Below are 16260 nucleotides of genomic sequence, written 5' to 3'. Positions count from 1 at the left end.
CATAATGGGGGCTCCACCATCAACACCTCATCTAAACCTAATTACCTCCCAAAGGCTCTGTCTCCATATAGGGTTGCATTGGAGATGAGGGCACAAACTATCCATCCGTAGCATTTGGCATAGAATGCACACACACACACACACACACACACACACACACACACAGATATGCAATATTCAGTATGTCCTTCCTATTAGAAATTCATTAGAAATTCATTAGAAATTCATGAGCCATTCATTTCTAATAGGAAATGAAACATTCACATTTCCTATTAGAAATTGCCATAGTTAGCAGCAGACTGTAGGGCGTGGAAAAGTGGAGATTACAAAAACACTTTAATCATTCACGTAGAACGCATGAGACTTAGAGAATCAACTTCATTCAGAGATACGTGTGCCTCTTGCAGTGCCTCAGCCAGTGGGCTAGTCATCCGTGTGGGCGATCCCTCTGTCTGAACCACCTTTCTCAAGGGTGACAAGTAATCCTGCTATCTCTGCACCCCGCGTTCTCAGTCACCTTTTGGAAGTAAACAGTATGCAGACGTAGCTTTCTCACTTCATATGTGTTTTCTGAGGGCCACGCCAGCCTCTCTCAGCAGTGTGTTCAAATGCCAGACCGTGAAGCTGCTTCAAACATGGTGCCGGTCGTGGATAAAGAAGGACACCGCCGTAGAACTTGTAGACCAGGCGTAAACATGACCAAATCTAAAGCACTCACAGCGATTTTGGAATTTGCAAGCTGTGGTGATGTCAGTTGAGTTGGGGCGATTTGAACTGACGGACCAGCCAGCCATGTGCAGACGAGCTTAGGGCCCGTGGGGGCTTTCGGAAAGCTGGCTGGCGGGAGGCCACGCCAGGAGGACAGCCGCTAGCAGGATCGCCTGCATGGAATGTGAGAAGCGAGAAGGTGGATAAAGCGAGACGTGAGAAACCTGGCAACGCCAAGAAGGCGTGGTAACAAAGATAATAATACTCAATGTCATCAGCGCTTTAATTTTTGTGCCTGCTGGGTGATGGGAACTTTGCATGCATTTTACTTAATGCTCTCTCAGCCTCTTGCAAGGTGGGTTTGATTGTGCATTTTGCAGCTGAGGAGTCTGAGAGGCGGGCTAACAATTTGCTCATGGCCCCGTGACTACGAGAGGAGGGAGAGAGGGGGCAAGACTTCCTCCTGGGGCCTTTCAGACTCCAAATGCACTTTTCTTTTCTCTCCGCCTTCCTCGAGGGTGAGATCTTGCTTACTATCAAGCAATTCAATTCACACATATTATTTAGGGCCTTTCTGCATTCCAGGAACTGAAGAGGCAGGTTAATTATCAGATTACGCTGTGAAGTAGCAGGACTCTCAAAGAAGCTTGGCAGGTGCTGAGACTATGATGCTTTCTGTTATTCAGGAGATGGAACAGTGGTTCCTAGTAGATACGAAGGGAGTTTGGTTTTCACTCGCTCCCTAGATCGTTAATTTTGAGAGTTAAACATTTTCACCTCGATTTCTTTCCATCTTTCCATCTCTTCAGAGCATCATATCCAAAAGCAGACACAACTCGTCTCACACCCTGAAACCCCCCAACCCCAACGGCTTCCCCTCCTAACTTCCCAGTCCAGGGCAACATGGCACGTTACCCGGATTGGAAACCGTCATCACCATGGCCACTGCTTACTCTTAGGTCACTCGGATCCAGGGGGCGTCCTGGCTCGTTGTTTCCTGTATCCACTCCTCGGTTTTGTGGCCGTCACTCATCCGAGTCATTTTGTGTCTCACCCCTGCGATGCTGGAATTGGCTGTCCTCCCCCCAGGCTCTGCGCGCCCCTCCCAACGTGTCTGTCTGTCTTCGAGCCACAACCTCTTCTTAATAACTACATTCTCAAGACTCCCTGAAGACCCAAAGTGAATCACTCGTTCCTTCATTAGAATGCCCTCCATGAGGGCAGAGATTTTTCTCCCTTTGGTTCACTAGCCTATCTTCAGTGCCTAGAGAAGCCTGGAGCATTTGTTGAGTGCATGGATTAACGCATGAGCCATTCACAGAAGAGGGAAGGAAGGAAAGAAGGGAGAGACGAGGCTAATATTGTAATGTTCTATTCAATGTTCTAGTTCTAGTATTCTATTCAATGTTCTAGTATTCTATTCAATGTTCAAGCATCGTGCTAGTTAGTGACTTTACGTGTGACTGTATTTAATCTCTACAGTGTATTATGATCCACAGATTTCATCCACTTTCTCAAAATACATTTATTGAATATTTACCATGTGCCGGGAGCTCCACTCGACACTGAGGAAAGTGAGCAAGGCAGGTGCAATGCAGGCCCCCTTGGTTGGGATGTAGACTTGAGTTGTGTGGGCACATACGTGACCCAGAGATGCAATACTCAGGTAAAGGGACAAAGGAAGGAATTACAGTTTGTAATATAGATGACAAAGGAAACAGAAATCTTGCTGCAAAAGAGGTTGAGGCTTGGGGCACCTGGGTGGCTCAATAAGGTCAGCATCTGACCTTGGCTCAGGTCATGGTCTCACCTGAGGTTCATGAGTTCGAGTCCCGCATCAGGCTCCCTGCTGTTGGCATGGAGCCTGCTTCAGATCCTCTGTTCCTCCTCTCTCTGCCCCTGCCCCACTTGTGCGCTCTCTCTCTCTCTCTCTCTCTCTCTCTTTCTTTTTAAAGGAAGAAGTTGAGGCTCATAACATTCAACTGTGTCCTTGGAAAGCCATGCCCGGTGTGAACACCCATCCTTCTTTCCACTGCTCCTCCCCGGACAGCAGTTTCAGGGGGGCCCTAAGCTGCTCTCTGTTCCACGAATATACCACATTTCCCCATGCTCAGGCCTTTTCTCAGATTCCATTCAACAGACAGGTGTCCTCATTTTCTACACTTTCTGCAATGCTTGTTAGTTCAGGTCAGTAAGAAAGTGCCTGTGGCTCCAGGAAGCTCCTAGCCTTGTAAAAGGATTAGGAACCACATAAAGATCTGTAATGCAGAGTGGAATGTGGTGAGTGCTCCCATAGAGATAGGAATGAAATACTAGGGGCTTTAGGAGGAACGATCATATCCCCTTGGGGGAGACCAGAAAATATATTTAGAAAAGGTGGCATTTGAAGAATGGGTACAATTTTTATAGCTTATCGTGGTAGAGAAAGAATGTCAAAACTGATGAACCCCACTAAGAAAAAATCGCATAGAGGGCAGGGTTTCGGGGGGGCATTGAGGGAAGACTAGAATCCCAGTATGGCCCGACTGTGGAGCTGTTGTAGGGGAGAAAGGGCATCAAAAGCTAATACGGGACCATGCGTTGGAGGATGAAATGCCAGAGAGAGAGGAGTTTATAATTAATGTGGTGGGCAGTGAGAATTCACTGCCATTTGTGCCTGGGAGAAAGGCATGCTTGTGGCTGTGCTTTAGGAAGACTGTTGTGGCATCTGGGGGATGAATCGAGGAGACTGATTTGAGGGCTGTTTGCCGTAGATCAGGTGCATGGTAAAAGGAGCCTGCCCTTGAAGGGGGAGAGGCGGGTGTCCTGTGATGGCACAGGGGGATGATTGTTCCAGACCATGAAGTTAGAGAGAAGACATGCTTGTCAAAGGGCTCAGAACTTTCTGGACAGGAACTGAGAGAATGTATGCGGTATACACAGAAGAAAAAATATGTGGTGGGAAATTAATCTCAGGTGAAAGAGAACTCACTTGTATCCTCTTACCTGGAAGTATCTTCCCTTCTGTAGTTGATGTAAAGTAAAACCCCATGGGCACCTGGGTGGCTCCGTTGGTTAAGCGTCTGACTCTTGATCTTGGCTCAGATCGTGATCTCACGGTTCGTGAGACTGAGCCCCTTGTCAGCCTCTGTGCTGCTTGGGATTCTCTCTCTCTCCCTCTCTCTGCCCTTCCACTGCTCGCTCTCTCTCTCTCTCTCTCAAAATAGATAAACTTTATTTATTTTTTTAAAAAAATTTTTAACATTTGTTTATTGCTGAGAGGCAGAGAGAGACAGAGCAGGAGAAGGGGAGGGGCAGAGAGAGAGGGAGACACAGCATCCGAAGCAGACTCCAGGCTCTGAGATGTCAAAACAGAGCCCGACATAGGGCTTGAACCCACAAACCTCGAGATCATGACTTGAGCCGAAGTCAGATGCTTAACCGAGTGAGCGACCCAGGTGCCCCTAAATAAATAAACTTTAAAAAACAATAACATAAAACCGCAAGAGGAAGGTGAGATATAAGCTGGATCATGCCGTTTTACCCTTTATGGCCCTTCTAGCCTGTTCATATGAGTTAATATCAATTACCTTATATTGTTCCTTATCTGATTTGAGTATGTTGGTCTGGTTTCCACAGATTTGTAAACTTGGGGACTTCTTTAGTACCCTCTAGAACAGTTTCTAAAGTTCAGAGAAAAAGCTTTAGGACACATTCCTAGAAATCTTTCTGAATCTTTTTGGGGGAAATAAAAGCAGATCATAGTCTCCCCCTAGAGCTATTTATTACTTACAGCTTCATCAAAGTCTAATGTACAGTCTGTGATGAAGGAGACAGAAGGTGGTGAGTATGTAGGAGGGAGAGAAAGACATTAATTAACAGATGGAGGGAAAACCTAGTGCAAAAAACTCAAGTTGATGTGAGACAAATGCGTGAAGCCAGATTTTCCGTATTGCTTCACTGGATCCAAAATACAGAACGAAACCAGCCCAGTTATAAAAACCAGACCTTATTTGAAAGAGACCTAAATGATACTGTCAGAGTTTAGTTATTGGCCAAGTGAGACTACCTGAAAACAGGCAGTATTCGCTTGTGGCCTGTAATAATGTTTTTCCCATGTTTCAGGATAGAGAAGGTCTTATCACCACCAGAACATTTGCCAAGCGCATTGACATCTTGGGAAGTCATTCTGCCTATTTTGAGGTCACCTAGTTCCTGAGGGGTGGAAGTTTTTTTTTTTTTTTTTTCAGGAGATATTTCATTAATGGTCTAATGATGGTAACCGTTGAATAGCACCGTTTTCTTTTCAAGAACTGAAACATTTTTTTTTCAAGTTCTGATTTGTCTTTGTGGTAACCTGTGAGGTTGGAACAGAAGTATATTGATTATCTGGATAGCCACAATGCCTTTCCTGTATATTTGAGACCAATCAAAGAACTCTGTCCCACTTATCTCAAAACTGACTGATTAATTGACCAATCCTTCCAAAAATGTGGAGATGTTTTATTTCTGGTATATCACATTCACTTTGCCAGCAAAATTATTTTCTTCAGAAACAATGACTATTGCATTTACTTTTAGATATGTTTGATAAACTCAGTGTTTAAAATATGCCCCATAAAACACTGGTCTCTACGTGTGCTGACAAAGATCATTATGATTTGTAGAGATTAGAAATGAAACTCAAAAGACAAAGTAATAGAAAAACAGTAAACACATAAATCAAAGTAACCCTAAATGCAAATGGAAGGAAATATAAGATGGCATAATGATAAAACTATGTAAGGCAAAAGATTAAGAAAACCCATTAAATTTATGACAAATAACTAAGACCATTTTGAGTTGACAGCTTTCTCCATAATTCTACTGCAATGGTTTCCAAAATATTAAGTAAGATTTTGTATTTCTGATTAGCTAAGTACTGGAAACATGCCCTCTAATGGGACACATGTGGATATATGGAATAAGTACAAAAATATTATGGAATTTGAGCTTAATATAGATTAAATATGTTTTCGTCATATCATAAATCATGAAAAATTGTTCTGATACAGAATTGTAATTTCTTCATCCGTCATCTCCAGAACTTCGGGAGTTTTGACATGTGTGAGCAGAATATAGTGCAGAGAGATTTACATGTCAAGATCACAGGTTTTGTTTTGCTGACTCTGGATTGTTTTTCACAGTTCTTGACTCGTGGACTCTAAACAATGATAATAATAACCAGACATACCATGATATCATTACTAAAATTGGAGTCTGGCCCAGATTGGAAAACTAATGGTAATCATGAGACCTTGCTTATTTTGAGTGCCTACTGTATGCCAAGTGTAAACTTATTTGCCATGTATAAACTTACGGAATCCTCTCAACAGCCCTATTATACATATGAAGAAACTGAGACACGGAGAAGTTAAGTAGCTTACTCAAGCTCACACAGCCAGGAAGTGGCAGACCTGGGATTTGAACCCAGGACTTCTGGCTCCAGATCCCACACTCTAAACTTCACTGTAAGGCAGTACCTTACACACTGTGGTATTTTTGCACTACAGTTGGTGATGTGCCCAAGACCCTTTGCGTTCTTTTCATGTTATCTGTCCTATCTCTTTGGATTTCTTTTGTTCCTGTTCTGATGCAGCAACAGAACACTTTTTGATTCAGAGAATATGGTGCCCTTAATGAATCATCAGGATGTCCATGGACATTTTCAGGGACTTTCTGTGGAGATCTCAGTTTTTAGTTCTGAGTCAGCCTACCAGAATGATTTGATAGTTATGGCATGTGACTCCTGCGTACAATTACAAGAATGAAAATCTTCAACCACATTGCTGGTGGAGAAGAAATGAACCAACGTTTTTGGAACACGTAGCCTCTGTAAGTAGGAGCATCGTTGACTTACTGTCTTGTTGGTTTGAATTTTAGGGAGATTTATTAACGTTTGGGGTACTAACATTGCATAGGCCAAGAATAATGGGAGAGTTTTGAAATATGGGAGATTCAGTGATTACCTGACAACCAAGATTCTCAAGGCCAGACTAAACAGTGTTACTGAGGATACGTATAAGCTTACTAGCCAGGTAAAACATTTCTTGCGCAATAATAATCTTATCGCTTTTGCATATCAGGTTTTTCCAAGTAATGCTCATCAGCATCAGTTCTTTTAAAATAGAGCATCCTTAAAGCATCACACATGTACAAGGGCAAGAGCAAGAAAGTCCCATCGTAGATCCAAGGGGAAAAGAACGCACGTGAGTATTATAAACCGGATGAAATCTTAACTCCGTAGTGGCACAGTTACTTTAATAGATTGGATTATTCTGAAGACAACCAGTGACCCTCTTCCTTCCATGTATTTGAGTCCTAGTATGTGCCAGAATCCCCGTTATGTGCAAAGGACACAGAAATGAATAAAACACCTTCCTTGCACGCAGAGGGCACCCAAAATACTTCTCTCTTCTCTGCTCAATCTTTTTCTCTCTCTGTCTTGCATGATTGTGCTGCCACATTGAGATCTAGTTCAGCCGTTTCATAACGCCCCCACCCAAGGTTCAAAGTGCTTTGGTGAAATAACATCGACTTTTACCCTGAAATCCATGGAAATATGAAGTTTACTGTTTTGTTCTCCCTGATAAAAGATAGCATAATAACTAGTTGCCGGGTGACTGCATAAAACACAGGCCCCAAATGCAGCCAGTGAAGAGCAGTTAGCAATTAAGTAAAGGAAATGACTGGTGGGTTTGAAACTCAACACACTGCCCATGTACTTGTTAGCGTAGGGAGGCCTCTGGGTTGCTCTGACAACTTTTATCACTAAGGAAATAGTTTTGGTGACTCATGCTCGTACAGAACGACTTCTTTCAAAATCTGTGTTTTCGGTGACCTTACCATTATGCTTCTGTTTTCCTTTTTCTTTGGACGGGGACAGAAAAAGCTTCATCTGGATGGCATGGGTTTATTACTCAGTAGCATATTATTCGCTGGCTGGCTCATGTTTTGAAATTTAACGGACTCAGTGGTGATCAGAGTAAAAGGTCAGTAGTTCTTGCAATATATTGCTATATTAAATGTAGAACTAAAGCCTATTTTCTAAGCAGAAGTGTTATATCTTATATTAACAACATCTCTTGTCGGTTACTTTTTTGTTATTTAACGCAACACTGTTATTCAAAATACTGGTTGTACTTTTGGCAAGTAAACCAAAATACTGAGGTACTTTGCACCGTAACCTAAAATGCCTTAGTTGTCCCTCAAGGAGATGAAAAACTGGACTTAAAGTCTCCACTGAGAGTCGTCTGGAGATGATAATTATGAAAATAAAGGAACTTGAAGGAAACGCCTTTGCCTGCTTCTCCTTTCAGGTTAACTGTCTACCTGAAAGATGTTCCAACAGTATTTATTGACAATTGATATTTCTCTGCATTAAAATATAGTAAAGAAGTTGCAGAAGAAATGAATTAATTCAAAGAGTTATAGGCCGGTAATGTGTTTGGAGAACGATATGGGAGAACTTCCTACAGGCCAAGAAAACCAGGAGCCAGGTGTCTTGCCTGGTAATTTCTGTGGCTCCAACCTTCAGTGTGGTCAGCACAGGGCTTACCTGGGTCCTCATTACATCTTTTGTTCTAACCCCAGAAATCGTGCTGGGAGTCTCAAAATTTAGCTGTTTTCATTTTGCTTTTAATGCAGCCCTTTTCTGTTTTTAATTTTGTGGCTGGAAAAGCCTGAAAAAGACAATGAGTCATGACAACCATTTCTTTTTCCTCCAGATAGGAGCCTTTCAGCGTGAGGCGAGGGCACTGAGCACCATTTGTGTGATTCATGAGGCTTAGTGCCTGGGCGCTTTTCCGCGGGGCCCCTTTAAGGGGACCCACTAGTCCAGTGGTTCTCAAAGTGTGGTACCCAGACCAGCAATACCAGCATCACCTGGCGTTGGAAAGGCCATCAGTCCCCACCCCAGAGGCACTGAATCAGAACTTTGGAGCAGAGGCCCAACAATCTGTTTTTTTTTTTTTTTTTTTCAACGTTTATTTATTTTTGGGACAGAGAGAGACAGAGCATGAACGGGGGAGGGGCAGAGAGAGAGGGAGACACAGAATCAGAAACAGGCTCCAGGCTCCGAGCCATCAGCCCAGAGCCCGACGCGGGGCTCAAACTCACAGACCGCGAGATCGTGACCTGGCTGAAGTCGGACGCTTAACCGACTGCGCCACCCAGGCGCCCCAACAACAATCTGTTTTTTAATAAGACTTCCAGATGATTCTGAGGAAGGCTGAGGTCTGAGAACCACTATGCTAGTGAATTCTTAGTATTTGTGGCCATGAAGAGCATGAACAATATAGTGGCTGGAGAGGCGATGTTTATGACTCTTCATTTATGAGGAAATGAAGAATAAATAGAAAAGAATGTTTTAACTTTTAGAATTCAAGACTAAAAAAATAAAAAGCCTGGAATTTAATTAGGGGGACTGATTGCTTCAAGAACCTTGCTTTCTCAGGGAAGGGCAATCTGATGACTAGGGAACTGTGAAATATATTGGCATGGTTCTGAAATTCTAGAATAAACTCTCGCGAGAAAAGGCACGGCTTTCTATATTAGGACATAAATTCAACCCAGGTGTGTAAAATCCTAGAAGACTCTCGTGTTCCATTGGCTTTGCCAGTTCATTTGCATCTTGAGGCCACAGTTTCTAACTGAAAACCATATGCGTTGTTAATTGCCACAAATGATCTCATCAGAATGAAGTCAGAGATTCAGAATTTGTAAGAGGATGTGTGAAGTGTTTTGATTATTGAAAAATGTGAAGCATAAGCATCAAGAATGATGAGTAGAGATACTGATGGCAAAGAGGTGGTTTAGAAGTTGATACAGGGGCGCCTGGGTGGCGCAGTCGGTTAAGCGTCCGACTTCAGCCAGGTCACGATCTCGCGGTCCGTGGGTTCGAGCCCCGCGTCAGGCTCTGGGCTGATGGCTCAGAGCCTGGAGCCTGTTTCCGATTCTGTGTCTCCCTCTCTCTCTGCCCCTCCCCCGTTCATGCTCTCTCTCTGTCCCAAAAATAAATAAACGTTGAAAAAAAAAAATTAAAAAAAAAAAAAAAAAAAAAGAAGTTGATACAAAAAAGGATTAATATTTCAACTTCCCTTTGACATACACCTCCTTGACTGCTGGCTCTGTCGTGTATTAGTTTTTGATGTTAAGTAAATCACGGTTTTTAAAAGCTTTTCATGTAGTTCCCTCAACAAAAATGTAGCATTTATGATCCCTACTCAGAGGATTGCTGTGAGAATAAAATTAGATTAAAATATGAAAATGCAGTTTGTAAAGGTCAAACATTACACATTTTAGATATTGTTGTTAGGACTGTTGGTATTTTGTGTCTGGGTTGGGAGGCTTTGTGATTGTTGACATCATGACATCCAGGAGTTTGGAATAAGTGTGTATGTCAGCAGATTTTATGATTACAAAAAATACCCATGTTTACTTTTCTATTAATTCTCCTCTAGTGGAATGTTTTCATTTTCTCATGAGACGAGAGAGATCCGCATATGTTTTATTAAGGAAAGCAAGCCTGATATTTTGTATCCTTTGAACCGAGGGACTACATTTCACTCATTCTTGCGGGGAAAGATGGCAGATTCTGGGTAAATTCACAGGTCGTGGATAAGTCTCCATTTCTTCAAATGTAAAAGGAAGGTGTTGCTAATACAGAAGCGTGTGAAGACGAAGTGAGAGATGTATATAAAATACATAGTTGAGGGGTACATGGTAAGCACTCGATAATGTGGGTTGTTATTAGTGTTGTTATCGTTATGAAACGATAGCTTGAAGAGGGGCAATGTGTCTGAATAGTCGAGGGAAGGAGAAAATAAGAAGACAAGGAGGCAGCTTGTGAAATGGCCTGACCATTTGGCACAGGAAAATTCAGGTCCGATGACTTTTCTGGTCACTCTTATGAAATCAAACAATTCTCTGATGGTTGCTCATAGAGAAAATTAATATAGTGATTTATAATCTGCGCGTCTACCTCATAATCAACATTTCGGTTTTGCTTTAAATTTCTGTTTCTTCCCTCTCCAGGCTTGAGTGTGCTAGATACAAGGAAAAGGGAGTACTGAATTTCTCTCTCCCCCTCCCCGCCTCTCTCTCTGTTTACCAAGTGTTTTTCCTCGTCCTTCCCTACCTTGCTGACTAAGGTCTCTTGCTGGTTAGGGTTAGGGCTCATTGAGAAGAGGTGAAGCGGAAAAGAAAATTCTTTCTTGACAACTATTGCTGGTGATCTAGAGTTTACACCGCTCCATTGGGCATGTGTTTGAAATGGGCCCTTTTTCTAGCAGGTGTTTCTGTGGGAACTTCTCATCATTGGGCTGTCTTGCCCAAAGTGCCCTTGACATGCACAGGTGCATTCGTGTTTGTCTTCCACAGTCCCAAGAAGTCATTCGGAAATACACTCTACTTCTTTTTGCTGTGGTAACTTCTTTCCAGGGGCTCATTCTCCCTCAGAATCTAAAACAGCAAGTTCTCCCCTATATGGCTCAGATCTGGTCCAAGGGAAATACTTTACCTACCAGAACTCAGAGGAGGATGAGAGCAGAGTTTTAAACTCCCAGGTGGTCCTGTGACGCTCTTTGCCTTGGACCTGAGGTGAGTAGCAAGCAAACAGCCCCAAAGATCTTCTTGGCAGAAAGGTCAGTCCACACAGCACGCTGGCAACTTTCTCCGAAAACTTTCCTCTGCAACCATCTCCAACTTGTTTATACCTTCCACATAGATACATAGCTGGTTGTAAGAGTTTGATGTAACTCTTTGTGGAACCCTTCCTTTGCGTTGTACTGTTGTATTTCACCTTGGCAGGTGGTTTCTACTGCTTTTGCTACTTTACATGAAACTTGCTTTAACTCCTATCAAAGGTAAAAAGGGAAAGGACCACTTTGGGGCTGCTCTCACTCCTCAATCACCCCAGAATTGTGGTCGCTGCCAGGGAGAAAATGGTGTGTCCATGCAAATGTAATTGGGAACCTCCTGCGTGCCCAAATCACAACATAATTCCAAAGTTAAGCTTTAAAGGTGAGCAAGGGTTTTTTTTTTTTTTAGATATTCATCTTTTCCTCATAGGTAGCTTTTTGTTTTTTAAAGTGACTGAGTTACAGTATTCCTGTCTTACGTTATTAACCCTTGAACTGACTTCTCTTATTGTTTTGGGAGCTAAAAATGTGTTTACAAATGGTGTTCAGCTGAAGTTAAAAAACTGCTAACTTTTATCAGTTGTTAAATACAGTTCGCACTTGTACTTAAATAAACTCATCTAGAGACAAACAAAAAATTTTATGTATTGTGTTTAAATTATCTTTTTTCATTGCAGGCATAACTTTTTCTTTTTTATCTTTTTATTTTTTAAGTTTATTTTGAGAGAGACAGAGAGAGTGTGAGTGGGGGAGGGACAGAGAAAAAAAGGAGACTCTGAAGCAGGCTCAGCACTGGCGGAGCAGAAGCCACGTGGGGCTCGAACTTGTGAAACTATGAGATCATGATCTGAACTCAGGCCCCAAATGTCTGTTTCTGTCTTGTGGTACTTCTGGGGTTGGTGTCTTAGTACACTAAGAAAATGAACCTGAACTTGGAATGTCACATAAGCCTCATTTTTCCATGTGTTTTTGTAGTGACCAGATGCTATTGTGAAAATTATATGGACCTTTCAAAATTTGCTGGGAATTTGAAAATTGGGTATGGTAGGTATTTGTCTAATAATTCTTTTTTTTTTTTTTTTTTAATTTTTCAACGTTTATTTATTTTTGGGACAGAGAGAGACAGAGCATGAATGGGGGAGGGGCAGAGAGAGAGGGAGACACAGAATCGGAAACAGGCTCCAGGCTCTGAGCCATCAGCCCAGAGCCCGACGCGGGGCTCGAACTCACGGACCGCGAGATCGTGACCTGGCTGAAGTCGGACGCTTAACCGACTGCGCCACCCAGGCGCTCCTGTCTAATAATTCTTAATATCAATTTGGTTATTTTTTCAAATGGGCTTGATTGGCGTAGTAGAGTTAGAGTAGCAAAACCTTAACATAATGACTAAATACTCATCTATGCATCCATCCACCCGAGGGGCTTCTTTTATTTTATTTTATTTTATTTTATTTTATTTTATTTTAAGTTCACCCCTAGCATGGAGCCCAGTGTAGGACTTGAACTCACAACCCTGAGATCAAGACCTGATACTCAACCAGCTGAGCCACCCAGGTGCCCCAAAGGGACTTCTAAAATATTAGAATTCTGTACTAAAATAAATACTGGCAATGCCTTCTACCGGAGCGTTCTTTTCTTTCCTGTCCTCCCATTTCGTCTTCCCTATTCTCCCTGTGTCTTCCTTTTCTTGTTTTCCCAGATATCTGGGGATGTGCTCAGGGGAGATGATGGTACTTGGAAAGAGTATCTGGGTCTGTCAAACTTTGAGCCAGTTTGAAGATAAGGAGGCAAGAGTCAAAAGAGAAAGAAAGAAAGAAAGAAAGAGAAGATGCTTCTAAATCTTGTGCAACACTGTAATTTATCTTTTTAAGTTTATTTATTTATTTTGAGAGAGTCAGAAACAGTGTGAGTCGGGGAGGGGCCAAGAGAGAGGGAGGCAGAGAATCCCAAGCAGGCTCTGCCCTATCAGCTTGGAGCCCGACGTGGGGCTCAAACTCACCAAACCGTGAGATCAAGACCTGAGCTGAAATCGAGTCAACAGCTTAACTGACTGAGCCACCCATGCACCCCACGTGTGACACTGTAATTTAAACAGGATTTAGCGTGGCAACTCACTGTATGGTGTATCAAAGTTGATACAAAGCTGGTGAGCTGAGAGGAGCTGTACATTAGACAAAGCAAAGTGTGTGTGTGTGTGTGTGTGTGTGTGTGTGTATGTTAACAAGGTTTAGAAAGGTTTTAATAAATTGGAAGCATTAAGGGGCACCTGGCTGGCTCAGTGGGTAGAGAAAGCAACTGTTGATCTTGGGAGTCATGAGTTCAAGCCCCACCTTGGACATAGAGCTTACTTAAAAAAATACAATAAAAATAAGTTGGAAGCCTCAAGATGAACTTGAGACTCTAAAAACTCCCCTGTGAAGCTGAAAAGGTTTAGACTGCCACTCATATCACACTCCTTTTAGCCAGAAGTTGTGTGGGGAACATCTAATGTGTTCCCCTAGCGCCTGGGATCCTATTTCTGCCACTCTGCCACCAAAAAGAGCTGGGAGGGTAACTGGTAACAAATCTTGAGGGGATACCAAAATGACCTTAGGACAGGAAGGAATAGCTAAGAAAGGTTTGCAAAAGAAGAGGCATTGTGGAACTTCCTACTAGGTGTGATAATGTACAACAAAGTTCCAGTAATTGCAAGTGTGGTTCACCAGCCAGAATAGCAGACGCATCCCAAGAAGAGTGAGGCCCTATGGGGATGATACGAACTTAGAATATAGTGTATGAAAGAGGAAAGAGAAAGTGTTACACACCACCAGGGAAGGGAAAACTAGATATTTGCGGGAAAGTTAGGTTTAAAACCTCAGCTTGCACCCCATATCAAAATGGATTTTAAAAAACGAAACATAAGGAAGAGAAGCACATACAGAGACGTAGGATAAGTCACAAAGGAAAACTATGTATATTTGATGGCAGAAAATTTAATACTTCTGTGTCATAAAATATTATAACCCAAATTCAATGGAAACTGATGAACGGGGAAGTGTTTTTACAATACACGTGGTTGACGGCTTTATAACAACAAAAATAAAATTGTGGTAATTCAGTAAGAGTCTCCTATCATCCCAGAAGCAAAAGGACAAATGTGAAAAATAATTGACAAAAGAAAAAATTACAGATGTCCCATAAAGATGTGATAATTCATCCTCGATGTTAACCAAAAAAAAGGGAAAATAAAAATGACACCCTAATTGTTGGCCTACAAGATAGACAAAGGTTTAAAATGACATCACTTGTTCATGTGGATGTAGGAGGTGAATGTTCTCAGTCACTGCTGATGGGAGTTTGGACTCTAATCGTTCTGGAAATGAGTTTTGACAATATGCATCAAGAACTTATGTAATAATTATGACTTTCACCTGTGACCCCCCCTTCTAGACTCTAGCTGATGAAAATATCAGAGCATTTGAATATTTATATGCAAGAATATTCATGTACTGTTCATGGTAGCAAAAACTGAATCCTCTTAAATGTTCAATACTGACAGACTAGGAACACAAATTATGGTTGTTTATGGACTACAGAAACAAGGAAGGAAAGATACCCAGGGAACAGTTTAAAAGTGGTTGTTTTTTAGGGGTAGGGATGAAATCAAGGTTTTTTTTAGAAGGGTATGTCTTTTTCCTCCTTTTACTTTTGTGATTTGCTTTACCCCTCCAAATTAGCATGCATTATTTAGAAAATTCGGGAAAAACTAAAGATAACATGGGAAAGAATGATACATCTCTTTGATCAAAATGGAGAACTGGTCATGATAAAATGTTAGATGAAAAAAAAAAACAAGGTATATAACACAAATGCAGAGGCGCCTGGGTGGCTCAGTCGGTTAAGCATCCGACTTTGGTTCAGGTCATGATCTCGTGGTTTGTGAGTCCAAGCCCCGCATCAGGCTTTGTGCTGACAGCTCAAAGCCTGGAGTCTACTTCAGATTCTGTGTCTCCCTCTTTCTCTCTCTGCCCCTCCCTTGCTCGTGCTCTCTCTCTCTCTCTCTCTCTCTCTCAAAATAAAATAAACATGAAAAAACATTAAAAAAACACAAATGCAGTAAGATTATGATTTTGGTAAAACATAATTAGTGCAAAGACTAGAGAGAGAAATACTAAAATGTTGGCCATAGTTATGTCTTGTAGTTTTTTAAATTTGCTTTTTTCATGTATTTTCCTGTTTTCCAGATTACGTGTGATGGGCGTAAATATTTTATTAGTAGTGCAAAAAGAGAAAGAATTATTCTCTTATAGTTGGATTGGGCTTTCAATACTCTGGGCATTTCTGATGTATGCTTATTAGGTCTCTTTCACTTTGGGTGATAAACAAAAATTTGTTTTCCAAATAATTATGTCTCACCTCTATAGGGAACAGGTAATGGGACTGAACTGAGGTCTGAAGCTTTTGGGTTTTCAAACTGTGATCTCTACAAGGGTGCATAAATACTGCTCTTGGTTTCATTCTTTTCCCACCCTATTGTAGGATTGAGCCGTAAAGTGAAAGGAGTAAAAAAAGATGGGCCCTGCAGATTCCTGACATTTTTTCCTAACCAGAATGATTTTTAACTCCTAATGTGATTTTTCCCCCTCAAAATATACACCAGCTCTCTTCTTTCATTCCCTTTGATATCTTCTAGATTTTTTAAAAAAATTAATGCTATCTTCTGATTTCTGTAAAAAAAAAAAGCACTTTGGTGATTTGTAAATAAATCTGTTCATCTGGGGAATATTGGTTTAGGGGACGTTCAGCAAATCACATGAAGTTTTCTTCTTTAGATTCTTTGTTAAAAAAAAAAACCAAAACACCTGAATATTCAAAAAGAAAACAGATAGGGTCTAGATGGATTTATGAGCATTTT

At 41.6% G+C, this 16260-nt stretch overlaps 1 protein-coding gene across 2 annotated transcripts in view; it reads left to right on the top strand.

The window, feature by feature from the left end:
* Nucleotides 1-12179: 12179 nt before the first annotated feature.
* Nucleotides 12180-16260, top strand: part of TRDMT1 (tRNA aspartic acid methyltransferase 1) — an 83424-nt gene continuing 79343 nt past the window's right edge. Inside the window, exon 1 of one of the 2 annotated variants that reach the window (XM_045463395.1) lies at nt 12180-12410. In XM_045463395.1, the coding sequence (XP_045319351.1) occupies nt 12287-12410 (124 nt within the window). In that variant the 5' untranslated portion in view covers nt 12180-12286. The remainder of the gene's footprint in view (nt 12411-16260) is intronic. The other variant, XM_045463390.1, reaches the window with a different exon arrangement.

Source organism: Leopardus geoffroyi, chromosome B4 (assembly GCF_018350155.1).
Source record: "Leopardus geoffroyi isolate Oge1 chromosome B4, O.geoffroyi_Oge1_pat1.0, whole genome shotgun sequence".
In the NCBI taxonomy this organism is placed as follows: domain Eukaryota; kingdom Metazoa; phylum Chordata; class Mammalia; order Carnivora; family Felidae; genus Leopardus; species Leopardus geoffroyi.
This window is presented reverse-complemented; position numbering and strand designations above follow the sequence as displayed.